The sequence below is a fragment of the Narcine bancroftii genome, chromosome 11 (assembly GCF_036971445.1).
Source record: "Narcine bancroftii isolate sNarBan1 chromosome 11, sNarBan1.hap1, whole genome shotgun sequence".
NCBI classification, from domain to species: domain Eukaryota; kingdom Metazoa; phylum Chordata; class Chondrichthyes; order Torpediniformes; family Narcinidae; genus Narcine; species Narcine bancroftii.
Genome location: NC_091479.1, coordinates 19,342,149 through 19,369,605, shown reverse-complemented (window position 1 = coordinate 19,369,605; position 27,457 = coordinate 19,342,149). Strand labels below are relative to the sequence as shown.

The 27,457-nt window shown below is 42.9% G+C and overlaps 1 protein-coding gene across 4 annotated transcripts in view; it reads left to right on the top strand.

The window, feature by feature from the left end:
* Positions 1-2,085: 2,085 nt before the first annotated feature.
* The window catches only part of snupn (snurportin 1), a 36,337-nt gene continuing 10,965 nt past the window's right edge, over positions 2,086-27,457 (top strand). For 2 of the 4 annotated variants that reach the window (XM_069902808.1, XM_069902807.1), the window contains exons 1-6: positions 2,187-2,275; positions 4,042-4,256; positions 5,307-5,472; positions 6,680-6,824; positions 10,395-10,499; positions 13,788-13,884. In XM_069902808.1, the coding sequence (XP_069758909.1) occupies positions 5,315-5,472; positions 6,680-6,824; positions 10,395-10,499; positions 13,788-13,884 (505 nt within the window). In that variant the 5' untranslated portion in view covers positions 2,187-2,275; positions 4,042-4,256; positions 5,307-5,314. Of the gene's footprint in view, positions 2,276-4,041; positions 4,257-5,306; positions 5,473-6,679; positions 6,825-10,394; positions 10,500-13,787; positions 13,885-27,457 lie in introns of all 4 variants that reach the window. The other 2 variants (XM_069902811.1, XM_069902810.1) reach the window with 2 other exon arrangements.

Genomic DNA, 27,457 nt, shown 5'->3' with positions numbered 1-27,457 from the left:
AAAATTAAGTTATGTCAAGACAGCTTGAGATGCAGGAAAAATGTTTCCCAATGTTGATCTCCAGAAAAAGAGATTACAGTCCAATGATAAAGGGTAAAATTATTTTGGACTGAGTTCAGCTACAGTTTGGCATTTAACACCATCATCCCCTCAAAACTGACCAGCAAACTCCAAGACCAGGGAGTTAACACCCAGGTGTAATTGGATCATGGATTTCCTCACCTCCAGACCACAATCTGTGATGATTGGCAAGAACATCTCCTCTACAACCTCCATCAGTACCAGAGTACCACAGGCCTGAGTTCTTGGTCCTCTGCTCTATTTACTTTACACTTGTATGGCTCAGGATGACACCATCTGCAAATTTGCCAATGACACCACAGTAGTGGGTTGTATAAAGAAAGGTGATGTGTCAGGAGATTGAAAACTTGGCTGAATGGTGCACCGACAACAACCTTGCACTCAATGTCACCATAATTAAGGAGCTGATTGTTGACTTCAGTAAGTGAAAGCCAGAGGTATTCAGTTCAGTGATCGTTGGGGGATCAGAGGTGGAGAGGGTGAGCAAATTTAAGTTCTTGGGAGTCACTATCCTGGAGGATCTTTCCTGGACCCAACACGACAATGGCGTCGTGAAGAAAGCACATCAGCGCCTCCACTTCCTCAGGAATGTGCGGAGGTTTGGCATGACACCAGAAACCCTGACAAATTTCTACAGAGGTGAGGTGGAAAGTGTGCTGACTGACTGCATCACAGCCTGGAATGAGGACACCAATTTTCTTGAGTCTAAAGTCCTGTAAAAGGCGGCGACATCACAGGCAAAACCCTCCCCACTTCTGAGTTCATCTACAGGGAATGCCGCTGTCGAAGAGCAGGATCCACACCACCCAGCGCACGCTCTGTTCTCGCTACTGGAGGTCCCACAAGGTTCACACCACCAGATTCAGGAACAGCTGCTACCCCTCCACCATCAGACTCCCCAGCAACAAACTCATTTAAGGGCTCTTAGTTTTGCACATTTTTTTTGTCTTCACTCTGCGTATTGCACAGCTTGTTTCTATTTCTTTTATTTATTTACACGTGTCTATTGTTACAGGTTTTTTTGTACTACCAATAAGTGCTGTGCTCATAGGAAAATGATCTCAGGGGCTGTATGTGATGACTGACAATGAATCCGAGATGATTAACTTTTTCCCATAGAGAATTGTGAACTCCGTACCACAGAAGGTGGTGCAGACCAGTTCATTCGATCTCTCCATAAGGAAGTTGGAATGGTCCTATTGGCTGAAGCAGTGCTTTTCAAACTTCTTTCCACTCACATCCCACTTTAAGTATTCCCTATGCCATAGATGCTTAAGATGGCAAGAGTTTGAAAGCCCCTGTTTTAATCGTCCCTCATGGACGCGTCATGTGCACGGTTTCAGAGCTCCAAAGGAAATGGGCCCCTGTTTTAATCGTCCCTCATGGACGCGTCATGTGCACGGTTTCAGAGCTCCAAAGGAAATGGGCCCCTGTTTTAATCGTCCCTCATGGACGCGTCATGTGCACGGTTTCAGAGCTCCAAAGGAAATGGGCCCCTGTTTTAATCGTCCCTCATGGACGCGTCATGTGCACGGTTTCAGAGCTCCAAAGGAAATGGGCCCCTGTTTTAATCGTCCCTCATGGACGCGTCATGTGCACGGTTTCAGAGCTGCAAAGGAAATGGGCCAATGACAATTTTTCGCAAGCGAAATATTTCAGTCGCAATTGCGTCAAGAGCAGCCTTTCTTTAAATCGTCGCCACGCGATGTACATTTTTTCGCTGGCGCCATCCCGCGCCCGCGGGAAAAGGATCTCAGGGTTGTATGTGATGCATGAACTCTGAGAATAAATCTGGATCTGAATGGCTCCTGCTGCTCCAGTCTTGGATGCGGCTCCGAGAACCCACCCTGTCGGTGGTCGCGGAAGGGGCTTGATGGCGCCAGCGGGACGTCAATGAATAATGAAGGGGCTCCATGGGCTTGAGGAGCGCGCACGCGGGCGGTTTCCCAGGGCAAGCAGCTGATTGGCCGGGGAGGGGCGGGAATCGGGCAGCGAGCTGGTTGGCCACCCGGCTCGGCGGCGGCCAGACGGCCTGAGCTGCGGAGCGGAGCGGAGGGCCGACGGGGGCCGGGAACGGAGCAGCGACCCCCCCCCCCCCCCAAACGCCCCGGAGCAGGGCCGAGGACCCAGGACCGGGCTGGGAGATTGGCCTCTGATCCACAATCAACTCCGGGTTCCGGGCTCCGGGGAGCGGGTCTGTGGAGATGGGGGGAGGGGGGGGGAAGGAGGGGAGGGAAGGAGGGGGAGGAGGGAATGTGGTGGGAAGGGGGAGCAGAGGGGAGGGAAGGAGGGGGTGGAGGGGGTGGGGAGGGTGGAGGGGGTGGGGAGGGTGGAGGGGGTGGGGAGGGTGGAGGGGGTGGGGAGGGTGGAGGGGGTGGGGAGGGTGGAGGGGGTGGGGAGGGTGGAGGGGGTGGGGAGGGTGGAGGGGGTGGGGAGGGTGGAGGGGGTGGAGGGTTGGGGGAGGGGAGGGAAGAGGGGGGGAAAAGGGGGTGAGGGGAGGGTAGGTGGTGGGAAGGGGGTGAGGGGAGGGAGAGGGTGGGGAAGGAGAGGGAGGGGGTGGGTTGGGAGGGGTTCAGAAAGGGGAGGGTGGGAGGGATGGGGAAGGAGGGTGGGAGGGAGGGAGGGATGGGGAAGGAGGGTGGGAGGGAGGGAGGGGTGGGGAAGGAGGGTGGGAGGGAGGGAGGGGTGGGGAAGGAGGGTGGGAGGGAGGGAGGGGTGGGGAAGGAGGGTGGGAGGGAGGGAGGGGTGGGGAAGGAGGGTGGGAGGGAGGGAGGGGTGGGGAAGGAGGGTGGGAGGGGTGGGGAAGGAGGGTGGGAGGGAGGGAGGGGTGGGGAAGGAGGGTGGGAGGGAGGGAGGGGTGGGGAAGGAGGGTGGGAGGGAGGGAGGGGTGGGGAAGGAGGGTGGGAGGGAGGGAGGGGTGGGGAAGGAGGGTGGGAGGAGGTGGGAGTAGGTGCATAAGGGGAGAGTGTGAGAAAGGAGGAAGAGAGTGGAGCTGGGGAAGGCGAGAGAAAGGGAGATGGGGAAAGGAGAGGCTGGGGAAGTTAGTAGCAGATGAGGGTGGGGAGGATCGGAGAGGGTGGGGAAGGCGAGAGAAAGGTGGAGGGGAGATGGGGAATGGTGAGGGTGGGGAAGTTGGTAGCAGATGAGGGAGGGGAGGATCGGAGAGGGTGGGGAAGGCGAGAGAAAGGTTGAGGGGAGATGGGGAAAGGAGAGGCTGGGGAAGTTGGTAGCAGATGAGGGAGGGGAGGATCGGAGAGGGTGGGGAAGGCGAGAGAAAGGTGGAGGGGAGATGGGGAAAGGAGAGGCTGGGGAAGTTGGTAGCAGATGAGGGAGGGGAGGATCGGAGAGGGTGGGGAAGGCGAGAGAAAGGTGGAGGGGAGATGGGGAAAGGAGAGGCTGGGGAAGTTAGTAGCAGATGAGGGTGGGGAGGATCGGAGAGGGTGGGGAAGGCGAGAGAAAGGTGGAGGGGAGATGGGGAATGGTGAGGGTGGGGAAGTTGGTAGCAGATGAGGGAGGGGAGGATCGGAGAGGGTGGGGAAGGCGAGAGAAAGGTGGAGGGGAGATGGGGAAAGGAGAGGCTGGGGAAGTTGGTAGCAGATGAGGGAGGGGAGGATTGGAGAGGGTGGGGAAGGCGAGAGAAAGGTGGAGGGGAGATGGGGAATGGAGAGGGTGGGGAAGTTGGTAGCAGATGAGGGAGGGGAGGATCGGAGAGGGTGGGGAAGGCGAGAGAAAGGTGGAGGGGAGATGGGCAAAGGAGAGGGTGGGGAAGGTATGAGTGTGAGAAATGAGGAAAGAGGTGAGGAGCTGGGAAGGTGGGTGGAGTGAGGGAGGAGGGGAAAAGGGTAAAAAGGTGAGGGGAGAGGGAAAAGAGATGAGGGGGGAGGGATGGGTTTGCTGGTGGAATTCAGGAATGAGCCATCGATCATATTTGTAACCTGGCATTCCATCTGGAAATTACAGGGCTGGGTTAAAATCCCAAAGATTTGGTGGAGTTTCCCAACAAGCCGGTTCCCTGACCACTCATTGCTCAGTGACAGCCTGGCGGCAGTGCTCCGAGCTGGCTGGGTAAAAATCCACCTGTATCTTGGTGATCACGCCGCCGCGCCACTCTCCTCACACCCCCATCAACCCCCTTCCTCTGCATCTCAGCTGCAGCAGCTTCTCTCGTTGAAAAGGTGAGGGACGTTGACCTTCTTCACCCAGCCTCTGTATACACCGTCAGTCAATGTTTCTTGTCTCGGACTTTCACCAACTTTCCCTGCTTTCTCAGAAGATCTCAGACCTGAAACATCTCTGCAGGTGTTCCCTGTCGGGCTGAGTGTTTCCGGCATTTTCGGTTTAAAAACCCCACAGAAATGCTGGGGGAATCTCAGCTGATCTCGTTGACCGTTGTTACTATGGACGTTGCGGGACCGGCTGAGTTCCTGCAGCATTTCTGTGTGTTTTTTTTTAACTACAATCACAGTGTCTGTAGACTTGTGCAGCATTTTCTGTTTTTAATTCCACTTTGCCAGCATTTGCGGGCTTCTCGATTTTCATTACCAAAGTGTTTGCTCTTGATTTGCTGTGGTAATTTGTGTTAGAGAGGCTGATGGTTCTTTGCCCTCTGTGTGCCTACGTGCCTTGGAGCAGTGCAGTACATTTGTGTGTTGTGGGACTGCAATTTTTTTGGAATATTTTATAATTTCCATATTTTAACTCAAATAGTTATCAACATTATCAGTGTGAACATCAACAGTATCAACATTGACTACAGTTTATGATTATCAGTTACATTACACAGTTACACACAAGATTCAAGACACTCATGACAAAGGTATATCATGGTTTTATGGATCTGTCACGACCTTGCTCAGACTTTTCCTGGATGGCAATGAACTCCCCCCCCCCCCCCCCCCCACACTGATTGAGGGATAGATGGGGAAGGTAGGGCAGCGAGGCGCGATGGTCCAAACTAAAATCACATGATCCCGTGGAATTTAAGTATGGTTGCCAATTTCAAAAATGTTAATAATTTTTTCTTAAGTTGTAAGTAATTTTCTTCGGGGAGCACAGCTTTGCATTTCTGTGTTGCAGCGAGTAATGCTCAGGCAGGAGTCGGATTTGGGCCTGAAAATTTTTCAACATTGGAACCAGGAAAACAAATGGTCATGTGGCTGTTGATAGGGGTCACTGGAGGGGACTGTCCTTGAAAATGGTATCACTTGATGTGTTCTTATTTGCAGGCCCTGTTATGGAGGAGCTAAGCCACGCCTTGTCGGTTGGGTTTGCGGTCTCTCAGGACCCCAACAGCATCGCAATTCCTCATCCGCGCCTGGCCCAATATAAAGTCAAATACAATGCCCAGGAGCAGGCGGAGCGCAGGCGGAAACTTCTGGAAATCCAAAAGTCGTAAGTCGGAGAACAAAGCTGCAATATCCTCGCTGGTCATGTTGTTTCGAAGTCTTGCTTGCCGAGATGGATTAACGTCCTTTTCGGGGAAATAATTATTTTTGGAGGTGGGGGAGTCTGTTCTAACCTCGTAAACTTTATATAAATTTTAAATTTAGACATGCAGTACAGTAACAGGCCCTTTTGGCCCATGAGTCTGTGCGGCTCAATTGTCTTACAACCTGTTACGTTTTGAAGGTTGGGAGAAAACCGGACCACCTGGTGGAAAGACATGGAGAGAGTGTACCAACTCCTGAAAGTCAGCACTGGATTTGAATCTGGGTCGCTGTAATCGTGTTGTGCTAACCATATTCCAGTTTTCCTTCCTGAGGCTTGTCCACAGTATCTGATGGCTTTTTCTGTCGCACTGCTGGTGTTACTTCTCATCCGCCCCTTTCCCCATTCCTCGACACTAAGATGTCTAAGAGCCTCGCAACAGATCCCAGGAATACCACACCGAGCAGCAGAGCAAGAGGCCCCTCGGCCCACGAGTCTGTGCTGAACACGTTAAACTAAAACTGCCGCTTGCACGTGATACATATCCCTCTATTCCCTGCCTAGTTACTTGTCTGTCCTGAAGCTTCTTGAACACGACTTTTGCATCTGCTTCCACCACTTCTTCTGACAGCCCGTTGTTGGTACCTTCTACTCTCTGGGCAGAGAAAACTTCCCTTAAATGCTAGCCCCCCCACCTCCCCCACATCTTAAACCACTTCCTCTAGTACGTGACTGGGAGAAAGATTCTGACTACAGTAAATCACCTGGTTTTTGGAATTCAAGCAACCAGCAAAAAAGAAAATCAAGGAAAATAAATATTAAGAGAGTAATGTAATAGATAACAATTCACAAGTTTAAAATTGTAAAAGTAAATGTTCTCTGAAGTAACACGTAAAGATGGGAGCAAATATTCAACCAGCGGAGTGCCTTGGTCGTGCTTTGCTGAAGGTCATTGAATTTAGAACTACATTCTGTCCAGTATTTATTTCCTGACTAAATGACGTGCTTTGATAATTATCTGGCTATTTTCTGGGTTGCAACAGTGGATACACAAAAACGGGACTTTGGGTTCCAAAGATTGACTTGCTCAACGAGTGCAAGTCCTTCTTCTTTTGGGTTGTATTTTCATTGAGAGTAATTTTGTTCTCACTTGTCCTTTTCTGGATCAAAGGCAGCGGCTGAATTACGTTAACCACGCAAGGCGCCTGGCCGAAGATGATTGGACGAGAGGAGAGGACAGTGAGGAGGAGGTGGAGAAGGAGGAAATGGAAGTTGAGGTGGCGAAGAAGAAGCTGCCAAAACATTACGCAAACCAGGTCAGGAGATGGTCACTCTCTGATTTGGTTCACCGAGGCAAGGGTGCAAGTGCCAGGGCTGCATTAGGAACCTAGGCAGTAGTGGAGTTAAACGGGAAAGACTGCAGACGCTGGGTCACGCAGCGTCCGTGGGAAGTGAAGGGGAACCAACATTTTTTGGCCCTTCGTCGGGAATGAAAAATACCTGAATTGAAAAGGTGGTGGGAGGGGAGGCTAACAGGTAGGAGGTTGCAGGTGGGAGGGTAGAAGAGGAAAATGCCGAGAAGTACTCTCTGCTTCTATCGCTCCTCGGCCTCCCACCTGGGAATTGAAGATGGAATTGATGAGACAATTTCCCCCTCCCCCCCACCACTAGACTCCATCCAGTCTCTCTGATGTAGCAGATGCTACATGGGGAACGCAAATGAACCCTGTGGATTCGCTGGTGAAGTGTTGCTTCATTTGGAAGGAGGGTTTGGGGCCCCGAAAGGTGGTGAGTGAGGAGGTGGAAGTCTCATAATGAGATGCTGTTTTGAATTTCTGAGTTGGTTCTTTAGGAGCATATTTCCCAAACTCCAATTGTTTAACGTGAAGTGCAGGCGAGGAGGGAGGGAGTGCGACTTGGGCGGGCGAGCGGGGAGAGAGCAGAAGCACAACTCGGACGGGCCGGAATGAGGCAGACAAGGGTGTGGCGGAGTGAGCCTCTTTTTGATTTTTATGCCGGATCAATGGCCGTCTTCGTTACCCATAATCCCCACGCAGCCGGAACCACTGTGCATTTCCTAGAGCGGTTCTGGCTGCATGGGGGATTATGGGTAACGAAGACGGCCATTGCTCATTGAGTCGGCTTCAATCCAGCTTTGCTGCAGAAAAAGGGCTTGTGTTTTGCGTGAATCTACTGCTGCAATTTTAATTCCATAATCCGGAATAATCTGAATACAGAGAAGTGTCCCAAGGATCTTGGATAAAAGGATAAGTATTGGTGAGAAATGTATTTAAGTAAATCGGATCTTTTAATTAAATTGATTTTTGAGATGTTGGAAAATAGTGAAGTTTTGGTCACCTAACTACAGGAAGAACATGAATAAGATTGAAAAAGTGCAGAGGTGGTTTGTAAGAATGCTGCCGGAACTGAGTTACAGGGAAAGTCCAATACAAAGTGGTTGTCCAGTAGTGGAGACTGTTGTGAACACCGATAGCAGTCGACTGGATTGGAAGAAATGCTTCACTTTGGTGGACTGTTTGGATCTCTAGACAGTAGGAAAGGAGGTGTTGCATCTAGTTGGAGTGAACTGCTCTCCTGTCTCCCCTTTCTGTGTGTCTCTTCTGTACTAATTACAATGACACTGAACACTTGGGTGTATTTTACAGATTTTGAGCCGCTGATCACAAAAAAACACCTTAAAATTTTCCTATCATGTACCGTTTTTTTAGATTTCTCCTATTTTTGTGATTTTCTGTCGTACCTTAATTCACCTTCAAGCGTACAAAACCGTAAAGTTCAGGGTCATTGAAAATTTAGTTTTGCATTTGCACCTGGACTTCCTCCTGCTGATCTCAGTGCAGTCGGTGAAAAACGCGGTGAAAGGTTTCACTGGGACATTGTGACCATGGAAAAGTGGTATCGAAGTAACTGGCATCCATCAGCACTGGCCAACTATTGAGAGGCATCAGATGCTGAGTTCAAACGAAAATCAGCGGAAAAACATTTTTGTTTCAGTTACTGATGTCAGCATCATTATGCGATTAAACAAGCTAAATTAAAAAAAAAGTTAATTTAATGTTTCTCCTACGTGATACAGCAAAATCTGAAATTTTGTGTTCAGCTTGAAGTCATAACTTCAATTTCTTTTGCAAAGCTTTTTGGTGGTGGGGAGGGGAAATCATTGTCCAGTGTTCTCACCCTTTGTCTGTTGGTCTGCACTCCTCCCCCGCCCTTCCTTTCCTTCTCCCCACCCTTTTCACTCGTGTCTTGAAGAAGGGCTCGGGCCCAGAAGGTCAGTTATGTAACTTTCCCTTGTACGGACGTTGAGAGACTGGCTGAGTTTCTCCAACATTTCTGTGTGTTTATTGCATCCGTAGTTGGACAGGAAATGTAGTGAGAAGGGAAACAAGTGGAGGAAGAGAAAACCAGGGAATGATTCCTTCAAAGTATTGGGTGAGAGGGAACATGTGTAGTGATGGAATTGTTGAAGCTGAAATGCAATGCACGAGCGTGCTGGAGAAACGGGGGTAACCAATGTTTTGGGCTTGAGTTGCTTACCCTTCCCGTGGCTGCTGTGTGACCTGCTGAGTTTCTCCAGCATGTTTGTGTTTTGCATTTGACCCCAGCGTCTGCGGACTTTATTGTTTAACGGGAAGTGCAAAAGGTGATCCAAGTGGATTCAGAGGCTGGTGGAATGGAAGGTGAGGACCATGAGAACAACTCTGCTCTTGCTCTGGGGTAGATGGGAAGCCACGAGTCGGGAAGCAGGAAGGACGCCTCTGTGTGGGAAAACGTCAGAGATGTCGGAACTTTGAGAAAATGGGATGGCAAGAACTCTATGGCTGTTGAAAGATCTGTAAGCACTCCATTTCATTCTCCCAATTCCTCCATCTCCACCAATGATGGTGTCTTCTTTCTTCCTGAACCCTGGGGCAACGGAATGTCAGTAAACTCAACCTGGTCAAATGTTCCATGAGGCAGCAGCTCGACTCCCTGGGCCACTCCGTCACCCAGTGGTATTTTTCTCACTAATACAGCATTGGTGTTTTTTTGGATTTTTTATATTTGGAGTCTGGATTTGTTTAGCTCTACATGTCCAAAGGGCAGAGTGAAAAAGGCATTTGCTGGATGTAGTATTGCTTCCCAACTGTAGATGGCAGTGTAGCGTCACATCCAGTGCTTTCAGAGAAACACTCACTTCCTGCATTAAGAAACACCCAACTACACTCCTATCCATTAAATTACCACAATCTCAAAAGGCACGTGCCACGCTGTTCCAGTGCCAGCGACCGGGGGGGGGGGGGGGGTTGGAATCCCGCTCTGCCTGTAAGGAGTTTGTACGTTCTCTCTGTGTCAGTGCGGGTTTCCTCCCACCGGTTCAAAGCGTACTGGGGTGTAGGTTAATGTGGTGTAAATAGGGTGGCATGGACTCGTAGAGTTGAATTGGTCTGTTACCCAAAAATGGTCACTGACCGAACATTTTAACATGATTGCAGTTGCAGTGACAGGACCCCTTTGGATTGGACATTCCTGAAAGGGACCCCCATAGTGGGACGGGGGGGGGGGGGGATTGACAAATGGTCAGAGAAACGGAATCCTCCGTTCCTAAACTAATGGGTGATTCTTCCCATTGCTGAAGTTTGAATTCATGTGTAAAGCTGTTCGTGGGTCAGTGAATTGCTTCACTTGGTAGTTTACTCTCAAAAAGCAGTTCAGTCATTTTGTCAATCTTCCCCCTCCTGGTTCAAAGCAATTCAAGTCATGTCATTGATTTGTGGCAGAGCATTTCAGAGGATATTGGAGGGCAGTTTGTCATCATGCCCCACATGAAGGAGTTGCCTGTGATTGATGTTGTCTCTCTCTCTCTCTCTCTCTCTCTCTTGCAGTTGATGCTGTCTGAATGGCTGGTGGATGTGCCAGTGGACCTGGCTGAAGAGTGGCGCCTGGTCGTCTGTCCTGTTGGCAGACGGACGCTTGTCGTCGCTTCCAGAGTGAGTGCTGAAGGTTTCCCTGTCCTGCGGAGAGGTCTCGTGTGTGAACTTGCTCGTGGAGCATTCTGTCAGTGTACATCACTCACTGCAGTGGTGCAGTTCTGCTACCTGTGGTGGTGAATGGAAAGGGGGGGGGGGTGTGTGGAAAAGAGAGAAAATAAGGATCAGAAAAGAGGGAGAGGTGGCAGAAGAGAGAGAGCGGGGTGGAAGAGTTAGAAAATGGGGCAGAAGGGGGTGGGGGAAGAGAGGGAAAGAGTTAACAGGGTGAAGAGAAGGGTGTGTACAGTGGGGTGTAGAAGGATGAGGAATGGAGAGGAGGGAAAGAGAAAGGCAGGTGTCAGGGAGAGTCATGGTCATTGAGTCATTTAGATGGAAACTTTCTGGCCAATCATTGTTTAGTGGTGACCCATCTGTATTAATCCCATCTTCCACCACTTAGAAGCATAGAACATTACAGCACAGTAACTTGCTTGGTAACTCTCTGTCTCAGAAATTCAAGTACTTGACTTGATACTTCTTAAAATGTTGTCAGAGACGTCACTCCCTAACGAAGGATATTCCTGGTACTCTTACTCGCTAGGTGTAAAAGATCTCCCTGAGATCCTCTCTAAATCTCTAACCCACTTCCTTAAATCTATGTCCTCTCACTTTGTGATATGGAGAAATGTTTCCTGCAGTTCACCTTGTAATTTTATATCCCCCAAGCCTGTCCCCTCTTAGTCTTGCACAGTAAAACTCCCGGCATCCAGGACCTACAGGGTTTGGAAGGTGCTGGATAAGTGAGTTTGAGACTTGCTCTTACAATGCCAAATGAATACACCTGCATTAAGAATAAACAGTTTAGAAGACAAAAATACTCCACTGTATTTACACTGAACAAACTTCACTTGCTTGAATATATAAACCTTACTTTATTTTCATTTAACCGTCGCCGCTTCTGCAGGTTCCTCCACCTCCACTGAGCCGCCTGAAAGTCAAACAATAACGTTATAGATAATTCATCCCTCTCTTCCCGAAGTTTACAGATTAAAGCCTTACTAATATACTTAATTACATACTAATTAAAGATAAAGATTCTTACTAAGCAAGAATAAGGAGACATGTTGAGAGAGTCGCCCCCATCGGCAAGCGGTGCCATTTTATTCAAACAACTACTGTGAGCGAGGCACGACCAAGGCGCTCTGCTGGCTGAATATTTGCTTCCATCTTCACCAAAGGTTTATGTGTTACTTCAGAAAACATTTAGTGTTACAATTTTAAACTTATCTTTAAATTTTTATTTATTCTTATTCATTCCATGTATTTATTTACCTCGATATATGTCAATTCATGCATCATGAGTCCTCCCAAAATGCATCATTTTACAATGATCAGAACTAAACTCCATCTGCCATTTCTCAGCCCACCTCATGAAGAGGGCTAAAGTGATGTGAGAAATAGAGGAGGCAGGGAGTTGGGTTCAAACTGAGCTTCAGCATTGAATGTCAGTTGGGTGAGAGTGGCAGAGTGCGTATTGGATGTGTTCTACCATGACGAAGTGCTTGTTGGCTATGCTGCAGGGAAGGAGAGATGGCTGTGCGGTTTGAGGGTGTCTGGATGGAAGATGGGGTGTTGTTCCTCCAGTCTGTGGGCTGACTCAAGTCTGGCAGTGCATGAGACCATGGACACCCAAGTCAGCACAGGAATGGGCCAGGGGATTTAAACGGGTTGCCATTGGGAGATCCCCGTTAATGCTTTGGCAGAGCAGAGGTGCCCAATGAAGCGATCTCCCAGTCAGTGACGACCCGGACCCGCTGCAATACACTTTGTCAGCCCTCCCAATCTGTTGTAGGTTGCCTGAACACATGACCCAGGCTGTAGTTCTTTGACTGCAGTCTGCGGTTTCTCGTGTGCCGACCTCCTGTCCATTGAAGCCATCTATGTGAGGCTGCAAACATCGTAGAGGATCCCTCACCCTGGTCACAACTTCTTGCTGCTCCCTTCAGTGAGAGAAGCCTGAAGTCCAGGTTCAAGATGATTTTTTTTATCCAACAGCTAATGCTCTGTGTACTACCCTAACCCAAATCACGAATGAGTCTGGGACCACCAAAAAATTGCCTGCTCTTTTGAAGTGTTACTGCAACTGTGAATACCTGTTTATCTGTTCTTTGAAATTCATTATCCATTTATCTTACTTGCATATTGTGGTACAGTACAATTCCGATTATCCAACATGGTCGGGACCGGGCCTATTTTGGATAAATGTTTTTTTCTGAGAACCAGTCATTTTTTAAAAACAGCCCAGTAGCAACAGCAACTTGTAACAATGTTTAAACAACAACCAAGAGGGAAAAACTGTTTAGCATTAAAATAGTGTTTAATTCTCACCCAAAAAAAAAGTTGGCTACAACCGATCACCGACACCTCCCCACCAAGGTCCCCACTCCAGCCTGGGAGGCTACTCTCCTCGATGACGCCGGGACAAGGGATCCTTCCACCTGCTTGCGGCTGGGAGACAGCAGCACGCAGTCAAGTTTCTTCCATGCTTCTCTCCTACCAACGCTATTAAAAATGGTGTTTGATTTCAGTTCGTTAGCCCCCCTCCACCTCCCCCCCCCCCCAAATGTGCTTTGACCCCCCCCATTGAGAATGGTTGGACTAGAAAGTTTGGGCAGTAAAACTCGGAGGGTGGTCTGTGTCTAGAATGAGCTCCAGAGAAAAATTTAGAAGTGGGCGTCATTTTGACATTAAAAAGACAGATGTACGTGGGTTGGAAGGACTTCAAAGGATATGAACCCAATGCAGGCAAATGGGACGGCCCCAGTTTCTCAGCAGGGATGACTTGGGTTGAAAGGCCTGATGGATTCATGATTCTAAAAGAATGTAAGACAGGGAATTGCGCGCCAGGGGTCATGCCACAGTGTTGTGCCATGTCAGCCAGTGATGATGAACCTTGCACCATCCTCTTCAAAACGTTGATTGAATGAGCACCTCGGCATTGTCTTCTGGAGTAGGTAGTATGGAAGGGGGAGGGGCGGGGAGGAGAGTGGGACTGGACCAGCTGTTCCTCCCACTGTAGAAGTTTTTGTCCTCCTGTGGGGAGGAGGGATTCTGGTTCAGTCACCCAGTACGGTTTGTGTGGAATTGCTGGAGGTTTGGTGCATTGGGTTCAATCCTGGGAGGTGGGCAGTTGATATCTGGTAGAAGGGTTCATTGGAAGTTGTGCCAGAAAAATGTCTACTTGAACCATAGGGCGTAGAGTAACTTTGTGAGTCATTAATGTTTTTTTCTTCAATCTGTTCTGGTCAGGGGAGCACTGCCGCGTACACACGCAGTGGATTTTGTGTGAACAGGTTTCCTTCACTTCTCCCTGGTGGAAATCGGCACAACTCTGCTCTGGGCAAAGGTAACCACACTTCGATCGTGGGTTTTTTTTTTGTAATTCTTTATTTATCGCACTATTAACTATATCAACCAATAGATTTACAGATGCATCTCTTTAAATATTCACAGTGACATTTTCTCTTTTTCCCCCCATCCCTCCCTTCCCCCTTCCCACCCCCCTCCAAAAACAGTAAATATTGGACATATGAAACAATATCTTTATACAAAAGGAATACAAACAAAAAAGACGTATCATCTACTTATTCACATTAAATCTGATCGTGTTTATCTTCTTATCATTTTAGGTGGTGGTGATGGTCCTAGGCCTGCTCTTTCTGTTATGTTCTATATATGGTTCCCAGGTTTCCCCAATCATTATAACTTTGTCTTTTAAATTATATGTGATATTTTTTTTCCCCAATGGGATACACTTAAACTTGGTTATATATTCCATTGATGTTTATAGTCATTTAGTCCAATGTGGCCATCTTATATCTTTATTTTCACTTTTCCGTCTCTTCACCACCTCCATCCCCTTTTTTCCATTACTGTTTTTTAAGTTTTCCTTTTTAATCTCAATATTTGACAACGCATTTAAGACATGAAATACCCCAACAATCCCCACAAGCAATAAACCTTTAACCTCAAATACCTCCTGTCCCTTTTTAAAATTTTTTTATTTTTCACACTATAAACCACATTGATCAAGATACATATATTTTTCTTTTCAAATATATACAGTGTCGTTTTCTCCCCTCCCCTCCCTCTTCCCATCCCACCCTCCCTACCTCCCCCTCCATTCATTTAAAGTTCAGAATCTAAGATACATTAAACCCGTCAAACAATGTTGTCACTCAATAAAAAAGAAACAAGAAATTCCACTGAGTCAATTCTTTTCATTCCCTTCTCCTTCTGTCATTTTAGGTGGTAGATGTCCCCGGTAGGTTTTCTCTATTGTGTTTCATGTATGGCTCCCATATTTGTTCAAATATTGTAATATTATTTCTTAAATTATGTTATTTTTTCTAGTGGAATACATTTATTCATTTCTATATACCATTGTTGTATTCTCAAGTTATCTTCTAATATCCAGGCTGACATAATACATTTTTTTTGCTACAGCTAGGGCTATACTAACAAATTTTTTTTTGTGCACCATCCAAATCAAGTCCAAATTCTTTGTTTTTTATGTTACTTAGGAGGAAGATCTCTGGGTTTTTTGGTATATTGCTTTTTGTGATTTTATTTAATATCTGGTTTAGATCTTCCCAAAATTTTTTCACTTTCTCACATGTCCAAATTGCATGAATTGTTGTTCCCATTTCCTTTTTACAGCGAAAACATCTGTCAGATACTGTAGGGTCCCATTTATTTAACTTTTGAGGTGTAACTTATAGCCTGTGTATCCAGTTATATTGTATCATACGTAACCTCGTGTTTATTGTATTTCTCATAGTTCCAGAGCATAACTTCTCCCATGCTTCCTTCTTTATCTTTATGTTTAAATCTTGTTCCCATTTTTGTTTAGTTTTACCATTTGTTTCTTCATTCTCCTTTTCTTGCAGTTTAATATACATATTTGTTATAAATTTTTTGATTATCATTGTGTCTGTAATCACATATTCAAAATTACTTCCCTCTGGTAACCTCAGACTGTTTCCCAATTTGTCCTTCAAGTAGGATTTCAGTTGGTAGTATGCCAACACTGTATCTTGAGTTATATTTATCCTTCATTTGTTCAAAGGATAGTAATTTATTTCCTGAAAAGCAATTTTCTATTCTTTTGATCCCTTTTTTCTCCCATTCTCTAAAGGAAAGGTTATCTATTGTAAAAGGGATTAACTGATTTTGCGTCAGTATTAGTTTTGATAACTGGTAATTTGTTTTATTCCTTTCTACACGAATCTTCTTCCAAATATTGAGAAGATGATGTAATACTGGAGAATTCCTACGTTGTACCAATTTTTCATCCCATTTATATAATATATGTTCAGGTATCTTCTCCCCTATTTTATCTAATCTAGTCCAATCTGGCCTTTCCCTTGTTTGATAAAAATCTGATAGGTATCTTAATTGTGCGGCTCTATAATAATTTTTAAAGTTTGGCAGTTGTAAGCCTCCTTGTTTATACCATTCTGTTAATTTATCTAGTGCTATCCTCGGTTTCCCCCCTTTCCATAAAATTTCCTTATTATTTTCTTTAACTCCTTGAAGAATTTCTCCGTCAAGTGTATTGGCAATGCCTGAAATAGGTATTGTATCCTTGGGAAAATGTTCATTTTAATACAGTTTATCCTTCCTATTAGTGTTAGTGGTAAGTCTTTCCAATGCTCTAAGTCGTCCTGTAATTTTTTCATTCGTGGATAATAATTGAGTTTATATAGATGGCCGAGGTTTTTATTTATTTGTATACCTAGGTATCATATTGCTTGCATTTGCCATCTGAATGGTGATTCTTTCTTAAATTTTGAGAAATCCGCATTATTCATTGGCATTGCTTCACTTTTATTTGCGTTAATCTTGTATCCCAACACTTCTCCATATTCCTTCAATTTCCTATGTAATTCTTTTATTGATATTTCTGGTTCTGTTAAGTATACTATAACATCATCTGCAAATAAACTGATTTTATATTCCTTGTCTTTTATTTTTATCCCTTTTATTTTATTTTCTGTTCTTATCAATTCTGCTAGTGGTTCCATAGCTAACGCGAACAATAAGGGTGATAGTGGGCATCCCTGCCTTGTTGATCTGCTTAAGTTAAATTGGTTTGATATATATCCATTTACTGTCACTTTCGCCAATGGCCCCTTATATAATGCTTTAATCCAATTAATATATTTCTCTGGTAAACTGAATTTTTGTAGTACTTTGAATAAATAATTCCATTCTACTCTATCAAAGGCCTTCTCTGCGTCTAAAGTAACTGCTACTGTTGGAGCTTTATTTCCTTCTACTGCATGAATTAAGTTAATAAATTTACAAATATTGTCTGTTGTTCGTCTTTTTTTAATAAATCCAGTTTGGTCTAGATTTACTATTTTTGGTACATAGTCGGCTAATCTGTTTGCTAATAGTTTAGCTATTATCTTATAATCTGTGTTAAGTAAAGATATTGGTCTATATGACGCTGGTGCGAGTGGATCTTTCCCTGTCTTTGGTATTACTGAAATATTTGCTGTTTTGCATGAATCTGGTAAGCTTTGTGTTTTATCAATCTGGTTGATTACTTCCAGGAGGGGAAGAATTAATAAATCTTTAAATGTTTTATAGAATTCTATTGGGAATCCATCCACTCCTGGTGTTTTATTATTTGGTAGTTTTTTTATTATCTCTTGTATTTCTACTATTTCAAATGGTTCTGTAAATTTATTTTGTTCCTCTATTTGTAATTTTGGTAGTTCAATTTTAGTTAAAAATTCATCTATTTTGTCTTCTTTCCCTTCGTTTTCAGTTTGGTATAATTGTTCATAGAATTCTCTGAAGTTTTCATTAATCTCCGTTGGATTATATGTGATTTGTTTGTCTTTTTTCCTTGATGCCAATACCATTCTCTTAGTTTGTTCTGTCTTAAGCTGCCATGCTAGAATTTTGTGCGTTTTTTCTCCTAGTTCATAATATTTCTGTTTTGTCTTCATTATGTTCTTCTCCACTTTATATGTTTGTAGTGTTTCATATTTTATTTTTTTTATCTGCCAATTCTCTTCTTTTAATTGTATCTTCCTTCATTGCTAATTCTTTTTCTATTTTTGCTATTTCCCTTTCCAACTGCTCTGTTTCCTGATTGTAGTCCTTCTTCATCTTGGTTACATAACTTATTATTTGCCCTCTGATGAACGCTTTCATTGCGTCCCATAGTATAAACTTATCTTTCACTGATTCCGTATTTATTTCAAAGTACATTTTAATTTGTCTTTCAATGAATTCTCTAAAATCCTGCCTTTTAAGTAGCATGGGGTTTAATCTCCATCTATACATTCTTGTCAATATCAGGGGTGAATGGTCCGATAATATTCTAGCTTTATATTCTGTTTTTCTTACTCTGTCTTGCATACGAACTGATAACAGGAATAGGTCTATTCTTGAGTATGTTTTATGTCTACCCGAATAATATGAATATTCCTTTTCCTTTGGGTGTTGTTTCCTCCATATATCCAAAAGTTGCATTTCTTGCATCGATTTAATTATAAATTTGGTTTCTTTGTTCTTTCTGTTAATTTTTTTCCCAGTTTTATCCATGTTTGAATCCAAATTAAGGTTGAAATCCCCTCCTATTAGTATGTCCCCTTGCGTGTCTGCTATCTTCAAAAAAATATCTTGCATAAATTTTTGATCTTCTTCGTTAGGTTAATATACATTGAGTAAATTCCAAAACTCCGAATATATCTGACATTTTATCATTACATATCTCCCTGCTGGATCTATTATTTCCTCTTCTATTTTAATTGGTACATTTTTACTGATTAATATAGCTACTCCTCTAGCTTTTGAATTATATGACGCTGCTGTTACATGTCCTACCCAATCTCTCTTTAATTTCTTGTGCTCCATTTCAGTTAAATGTGTCTTGCATGAATGCTATATCAATTTTTTCTTTTTTCAGTAAATTTACCAGTTTCTTCCTTTTGATTTGGTTATGTATTCCATTAATATTTAAAGTCATATAGTTCAACGTAGCCATTTCATACTTTGTTTATCTTTCCTTTCCGTTTCCTCATCATCACCTTTCCTTCTTATCCATTTCTGCTTTCTTGTTTTAAACACTTTATAAGACAACATTTCTAAAACATCAAACATTTCCCTTATTCTCCTATCTAAAATTTATTTAACCCCACTATCCCATCCCCTTCCTGAGTTGCCCTTTATCCCTTGTCGGGCAACCACATCTCCCCTCTCCATTTGGATTTGCGAATTCACTGGCAAGCGTCAACTAATTTCGCAGTGACCGTAACTCCTCCCCACACAGCCCCCCCAGAAAAGATTTCAATTTTAATATATAATAAAGGTCACTCTCTTAATTGCCTCCTTACTTCCTCTCTTCCCTTTCTTTCCCTTATTAATTCTTATCTATACTCTATATATTTTCCTTTAAATACGGATACACTCATGTACACACATATATACATACACACACACATATATATATATATATATATTTATATATATATATATATATATATATTTATATATATATATATATATATATATATATATACACACACATACATATAGTTCGTGGTCATTTTTACTCTCGTTACATGTCTTCATCTCTCTGTCTGTTTTGTAGTTGTTCTGCAAATTTTCGTGCCTCCTCCGGATCCAAGAATAGTCTGTTTTATTGCCCTGGAATAACTATTTTAAGTACCGCTGGGTGCTTTAGCATAAATTTATATCCTTTTTTCCATAGGATCGCTTTTGCTGCATTAAACTCCTTTCTCTTCTTCAGGAGTTCAAAACTTATGTCTGGATAGAAAAAAAATTTTTGACCTTTGTATTCCAGTGCCATTTTGTCTTCTCTTATTTTCTTCATTGCTTTCTCCAATATATTTTCTCTTGTTGTATATCTTAAGAATTTTACTAAAATGGATCTTGGTTTTTGCTGTGGCTGTGGTTTCGGGGCTAATGTTCTATGTGCCCTTTCTATTTCCATTTCTTCCTGTAATTCTGGTCTTCCTAGGACCCTGGGGATCCAATCTTTTATAAATTCTCTCATATTCTTGCCTTCTTCATCTTCCTTAAGGCCCACTATCTTTATATTATTTCTTCTATTATAATTTTCCATTATATCTATCTTCTGAGCTAACAGCTCTTGTGTCTCTTTAACTTTTTTTATTAGATTCTTCTAATTTCTTTTTTAAGTCATCTACTTCCATTTCCACGGCTGTTTCTCGTTCTTCCACCTTGTCCACTCTTTTTCCTATATCTGACATGACCATCTCTAATCTATTCATTTTTTCTTCTGTACTTTTAATTCTTCTTTTTATTTCACTAAATTCTTGTAATTGCCATTCTTTTACTCCATATATTCTTTAAAAAAAAAAATCCTTTGTCTTGCCTTTCCCTTCCTCTTCCATTTCTCTATGTTTTTCTTCTTCTTCCTCTGGGTTGGTCATCTGTTGTTTCCTTGTTTTCTTTTTACCCTCTTCTTTCTTGTTCTCGTTGTTTTCTATGTTCTCTTCCTGTTGTTGTGTTGCAGCTGTCATTCTCAGCTGTGGAGATCGACTCCTCAGCTGGTCCCCCCTCCCGTCAGTGTTTTTTTTCATGCGCGGTTGCGCACTTTTCCTTGGCTTCACTAGCCATTTTTGTAGTCCCGAACTCGGGACTTCGACTGACCTGAGGGAGCGGGCTTCTCTCTCTGCGGCGGGCCTCCTCGGACAGGTAAGACCTTCACCTTCTTCCGACGTTCTTTCTTCTTCCCGTTGCTTTCGACTTTTCTTTCTTCGCTGCCATTTTCTTCCCACCTTTACTTTCACTTTGTTTTAATTTTTATGTTTGTGCCTTTGTGTTTTGTGTGGTTTTTTTTTAACTTTTCTGGAGAGGGCTGGAGTTACCCGACCGGCCACTACTCCATCACGTGACTCCTAAATACCTCCTGTCCTTTGACGGCAACCACAACTCCCCTTTCCATTTGGTTTGCGAACTTTCTCAAGCGTCAACCGATTTTGCAGTGACCCTTATTCTCCCCCCCAGCCCCCCCCAGAGAACTCTATTTTCCTATACTTATAACAAAGCTCTCTTTTTTTCCTTCTTCCCCTTCTCTTATCCATCTTTAAATCTTTATATATACATTATCTTTACTTTATATTCATTACATATTTATATATACATTATCTTTACTTTATATTCATTACATATTTTTGTATATTTTCTTGCCGGTCTTCCTTCTTGTCACTCCTCCTCCTCTCCAAATGTTCAACAAATTTTTGGGCTTTCTTTGGGTCCGAGAACAGTCTATTCCATTCCCCAGGAATGAATACTTTCAGTACTGCTGGATGTCTTAATATAAAGTTATATCCTTTCTTCCATAAGATTGTTTTTGCCGTGTTGAATTCCTTCCTCTTCTTTAAAAGTTTGAAGCTTATGTCGGGGTAAAAAAATATTTTTTGTCCCTTATATTCCAACGGCTTATTGTCTTCTCTAACCTTCTTTCTTGCCTGTTCCAGAATGTTTTCTATTGTCGTATATCTTAGAAATTTTACCAATATGGATCTCGGTTTTTGATGTGGTGGGGGTTTCGGTGCTAGCGCTCTATGCACCCTTTCGATTTTTATTTCTTCACATGAGTCTGTTATTCCCAGCACCTTCGGGATCCATCCTTTATAAATTCCTTCATATCTGACCCTTCTTTGCCTTCTTTCAGGCCCACGATTTTTATGTTGTTTCGCCCACTGTAGTTTTCCAATAGGTCAATTTTTTGTGACAATAAATTTTGTGTCTCTAATTTTTTTTCGCTCTCTTCCAACTTCCCTCTTAAATCATTTATCTCCATTTCTACAGCAGCTTCCCGTTCCTCCACATTTTCTACTCTTTTCCCTATTTCAGTCATGACCAACTCTAAGCTTTGCATTCTGTCTTCAGCTCTTTTCATTTTTATTTTGATTGAACTAAATTCTATTGATAGCCATTCATTTAATGACCTCATTTGTTATTTGAAAAAGGCTTTATTTCAAAAATTTTACCTATTTTACCTTCTTCTTTCCTTTGAAATTCTTGGTCTTCTTCCTTCTTCTTCTGTGTCTCTATCTATGTCCGTCGTCTTCTTTTCTCTGTATCGTATATCTTCATCCTTCTCTGGTGAGCTGCTTCTGTATCCTTGCTGGGCCTCCAACTGCTGTATCTCCTGTTGTTGGGCCTCCCGCTGCAGGCCGACCCGCTGCTGGGCCTCCCGCCGCAGGCCGACCCCCTGCCGGTCACCCAGATCTTTCAGCTGGCTGCTCCGCAGCTGGCCGCTCCTCAGCTGAGTCCCCCTCCCGTTGGCATTGACCTTTTCTTTTACTTGCGCATGCGTAGTTGCGCACCTCTTCTTGACTCTGAGAGCCATTTTTGAAGTCTGCCGGTCGGGAAGACACCGCCCCTCTGGGGACTCACCAACGTCGGAGATTGGCCGCTCCTCTCCACGGTGGCTCTCTGCTCTGACGTGCAGGTAAGGCCTTCTTCTTTCTTCTCCAGTGATTTTCCTTCTTCCCTTTTCTCTGTTCTTCTTGCTTTTTCTCTTTTGGGTGCCATCTTCTGTCTCTTCTCTGTAACTTTATCTTTCTCTTCCTGTATTTTATGTTTATTGAGCTCTGTTTATTCACACTTTTCTTTTCTCTGGAGAGGGCTATTTCCACCTGACCAGCCACTACTCCATCACGTGACTCCTCACTTCAATCGTAGGTTGAGGGAAGGTCTAGATCCAGCAAGGTGCTGCTTGAAGCACCTGGATTCAAAGTCTGACCCAGCATCGTCCACTCACGTTTCAAGAGTAATGTGCTCCTGTATATGTGAAAAAGAAAAAGTGTATATCATGGCTAATGTGATTTATGGTGTGAAAAATAAAAAAATAAAATAAAAATAAAAAAAAGAAAGAAAGAGCAATGTGCTCAGCCCATTAGGCCACGAGGATTGCTAAAGGTGCTGAATGTCTCATCTTCTTTCCCCAAAGCATTTCAGTTTGTTCCTAAAACATCAAACGCTGGAAATGTTCAGCAGGTCGTGTAGTCTAGGCAGAATGAGAAATGAAGTTAACCTTTCAGCTGTAAGGTCTTTTGTCAGTACAGAGAGAATGACAAAAATCCTGTTAGAAACCAGGATGGAGCTTAGAGTCTATTTATTCCTTTTTAAAACATTTCATATTTTTGGCATGTCCCTTGTCTGAGCTACGCTCTTATTTTTAAGAAGCTTTCCTTTTGACTCATGGCCATTATGAAAACTTCTGGCTTATGAACTTCTTGACTCTTCCTCTTTCTCGCTTTAAGCGTAGTTTGCACTGTACACCAGGCACTCTGATGTTGCAGAATTTCGTGGATGAACGGCGTGGTCGGTTAATTCTGAACGTTAAGAATAGGAATAGAACCGTCTTCCATCTCGAGCCTACTCCATTATTCACCATCGTTGCGGGTTGTCTGATGTCGATTGCCTCCCCACTCCCACGCCCCGAAATATCCTCATCTGCAGTTGTCATGTACAGTCTTCTAGACTCATAGCTCTGAACATTTTTTACTTCGTGCCCTGCCCTACTTGACTGACGCCCGGCTCTGGGTCAAGAGGAACGGCTTTTGATTTGGGAAATGTGATGTCAAGGAGCCTCCATCAGAGGAGTCACGTGATGGAGTAGTGGCCGATAGGAGAATACCAGCCCTCTCCAGAAAAGAAGAAGAAAAGTGAAGGAAAAGCAAAGCCCCAGATACACAGAACACAACAAATAAAAGATAAAGGTGTGGAGAAAAGAAAGCAAATGGCACCTAAGAAAGAAAAACCAAAAACAACGGGGAAAAAAAGAAGAAAAGACGCCGGAAGAGAAAGGAGAAGGACTTACCTGCACAAAAAAGCAGGGACTTGCCATGGAAAGAGGAGCCCGCTCCTCGTGGTTAGTGGAGACCCCGCAGGGTCGTGACCCACCGACTGCGGGTCTGCAAAAATGGCTCACTGAGCCAAACAGGTGCGTGACTGTGCACAATAAGGACAAGGAGAACACTGACGGGAGGGGGGACCAGCTGTGGAGTGAAACTACACAGCACGAACAGCTGAGAGATACCCGACAGCAGTGCTCCCAGCTGGAAGTAAAAGAAAGAACGGGAAAGGGAGGGATGAGAAAGAAAAACAGAAGCAGGAGGCCCAACAGATAACCAGCCCAGAAGAAGAGGACCAACATCAAGAAACCCAACAAACTGAGACAAGCAGCTCAACAAGAAAGTCAGAAGAGACACAGATACAAGGAAGAGAAGTAGAAGACACAAACCCAAGAGCAGACACAGAAGAAGAAAACAAAGCTCTGCACAGAGGTATAGAAGGTAAATTGAATGGACAGTACATAGATTAAAAAAAAGTTCAAGAACAAATGAAAGCATTAAAAGAATGGTTGACACTAGAATTTAGTGAAATGAAAAGAAAAATGAAAAGTACAGAAGAAAAAGTGAGTAGAATAGAGCCGGTCATAACAGATGTAGGGAAAGGATTAGAAAACGTGGAAGAACGTATAATGGCAGGAGAAATGGAAGTGAACGACTTAAAAAGAAAATCGGAAGAAAGTGACAAAAAAGTTAAAGAAACACAAGAGTTGTTAGCTCAGAAGTTGGATATAATGGAAAACTATAGTAGGCGAAAGAATATAAAGATAGTGGGCCTTAAGGAAGATGAAGAAGGCAAAGATATGAAAGAATTTGTAAAAGAATGGATCCCAAAAGTCCTGGGAATGCCAGAAATGCAGGAAGGAATGGAAATAGAAAGGGCACACAGAACATTAGCCCCGAAACCACAGTCACAACAAAAACCAAGATCCGTTTTAGTAAAATTTCTGAGATACACGACAAGAGAAAATATATTGAAGAAGGCAATGAATAAAATTAGAGAAGACAAAAAACCACTGGAGTACAAAGGTCAAAAAATTTTTTCTACCTAGACATAAGTTTTGAACTCCTGAAGAAGAGGAAGGAGTTTAACACAGCAAAATCGATCCTATGGAAAAAAGGCTATAAATTTATGTTAAGATATCCAGCGGTGCTTAAAATAGTTATCCCGGGGAAACAAAACAGACTGTTCTCGGATCCGGAGAAAGCACGAGAATTTGCAGAATGCCTGCAAGACAGAAAGAGAGATGTTACAAGAACAAAGAATGACGACAAACTACATATAAAGAAGTAAAAATAATGTATAAGTAAGAACTAAAGGAGGGAAGAAAAGGGAAGTAAGGGGGAGGGGAAAAAAGAGGGGGTTAAAAAAAAAAGAAAAAGAGAAGAAAAGAGGGGTAGCTTTGTTTTAATGTGAAGATAAAAGTTTTCTGGAGGGGGTTGGGTCGAAGAGTCACTGCGAAATCAGTTGACACTTGCGAACGGGTTCGCAGTCCGAATGGAGAGGGGAGTTGTGGTTGCCCGGCAAGGGACAAGGGGCGACACAGAGAGGGGGTGGGGGTCACTTTGGGTTAAGAGAATTTTAGATATGGGAGTGGTTGAAGTATTTTATGTTTTCGAAGTGTTGTCATACATTGCATTCAAAAAGGGAAAGCTGAGTAATGAAAATGGGGATATGGATATAAATATTAACGGAATACATAACCAAATCAAAAGGAAGAGGCTATTAAATTTACTGGAAAAAAATAGATATAGCATTCATGCAGGAAACGCATCTAACTGAAGTGGAACACCATAGATTAAGGAGAGACTGGGTAGGGCATGTAAAGGCAGCATCATATAACTCAAAAGCCAGAGGTGTAGCTATATTAGTCAACAAAAATGTACCAATCAAAATAGAGGAGGAAATAATAGATCCAGCAGGGAGATATGTAATGATAAAGTGTCAGATATATTCAGAACTCTGGAATTTGATCAATATATATATGCACCTAATGAAGAGGATCAAAAGTTTATGCAAGATATTTTTTTGAAGATTGTAGATACGCAGGGGAATATATTGATAGGAGGGGTCTTTAACCTATATTTGGATTCAGAGATGGATAAAACTGGACAAAAGACTAGCAAAAAGAACAAAGTAGCCAAATTTATGGTTAAATCAATGCAGGAAATGCAACTTTTGGATATATGGAGGAGACAACACCCAAAGGAGAAGGAATACTCATATTATTCGAGTAGACATAATAGACATAAAACATACTCAAAGATTGACCTGTTCCTGTTGTCAGCCCATATCCAAGGGAGAGTTAGGAAAACGGAATATAAAGTTAGATTGTTATCTGATCACTCACCCCTGTTATTAGCAATAGAGCTGGAGGACATCCCACCGAGAACATATAGATGGAGATTAAACTCCATGCTACTTAGAAGACAGGAATTTAGAGAATTTATTGAGCGCCAAATTAAAATGTACTTTGAAATAAATACAGAATCAGTGAAAGACAAATTTGTATTGTGGGATGCAATGAAAGCCTTCATCAGAGGGCAGATAATAAGTTAGGTAACCAAGATGAAAAAGGACTACATTCGGGAAATAGAACAGCTGGAAAGGGAAATAGTAAGTACAGAAAAAGAACTAGCAACAAGGGAAAATATAACAAAAAGAAGAGAATTGGTGGACAAAAAAATAAAATACGAAACACTACAAAAGTATAAGGTGGAGAAGAACATAATAAAGATAAAGCAGAAGTATTATGAGCTAGGAGAAAAAAACGCACAAAATACCATTAAAACAGAACAAGCTAAAAGAATGGCATTGGCATCAAGGAAAAAGGACAAACAAATTACATATAACCCAACAGAGATCAATGAAAACTTCAAGGAATTCTACGAGCAATTATACTGAACTGAGAATGAGGGGAAAGAAGACAAAATAGATGAGTTTCTAGCTAAAATTGAACTACCGAAATTGCTAGAAGAGGAGCAAAACAAATTTTTAAAATTTAAAAAAAAATTTTTCACTCTATGAACCATACTGACCAAAATACACACAAACATTTCCCTCTTGAATATACACAGTGTCATTTTCTCCCCTTTTCCCCACTCCCTTCCCTCCCTCCTAAACGTTCAACATATACGATACATTAAACCCATTAACCAATGTCATCACACAATGAAAATAAACAAGAAATTTGTGTCTTCTACTTTTACATACTGGGTCACTTCATTTCGTCGTCTTCTGTCATTTTAGGTGGTGGAGGTCCGCGGTAGGACTTCTCTGTTGTGTTCCATGTACGGTTCCCAAATTTGTTCGAATACTGTGATGTTATTTCTTAAATTATATGTTATTTTTTCCAATGGAATACATTTATTCATTTCTATGTACCATTGCTGTATTCTCAGGCTATCTTCTAATTTCCAGGTTGACATAATACATTTTTTGCTACAGTTAAGGCTATCATAATAAATCTTTTTTGTGCTCCATCCAAATCAAGTCCAAGTTCTTTACTTCTTATATTACTTAGAAGAAAGATCTTTGGGTTTTTTGGTATGTTGCTTTTTGTGATTTTATTTAAAACCTGGTTTAGATCTTCCCAAAACTTTTTCACTTTCTCACAAGCCCAAATTGCATGTACTGTTGTTCCCATTTCCTTCTTACAGCGAAAACATCTGTCTGATACTGTTGGGTCCCATTTATTTAACTTTTGGGGCGTGGTGTATAGCCTGTGTAACCAATTATATTGTATCATGCGTAACTTCGTGTTTATTGTATTTCTCATAGTTCCAGAGCATAGCTTTTCCCATGTTTCATTCTTTATCTTTATGTTTAGATCTTGTTCCCATTTTTGATTGGGTTTACAGCTTGTTTCCTCATTCTCTTTCTCTTGCAGTTTGATGTACATGTTTGTTATAAATCTTTTAATTATCATTGTGTTTGTAATCACATATTCAAAATTGCTTCCTTCTGGTAACCTCAGCCTGCTTCCCATTTGTCCTTCAAGTAGGTTTTCAGTTGGTGGTATGCAAACATTGTATCGTGAGTTATAC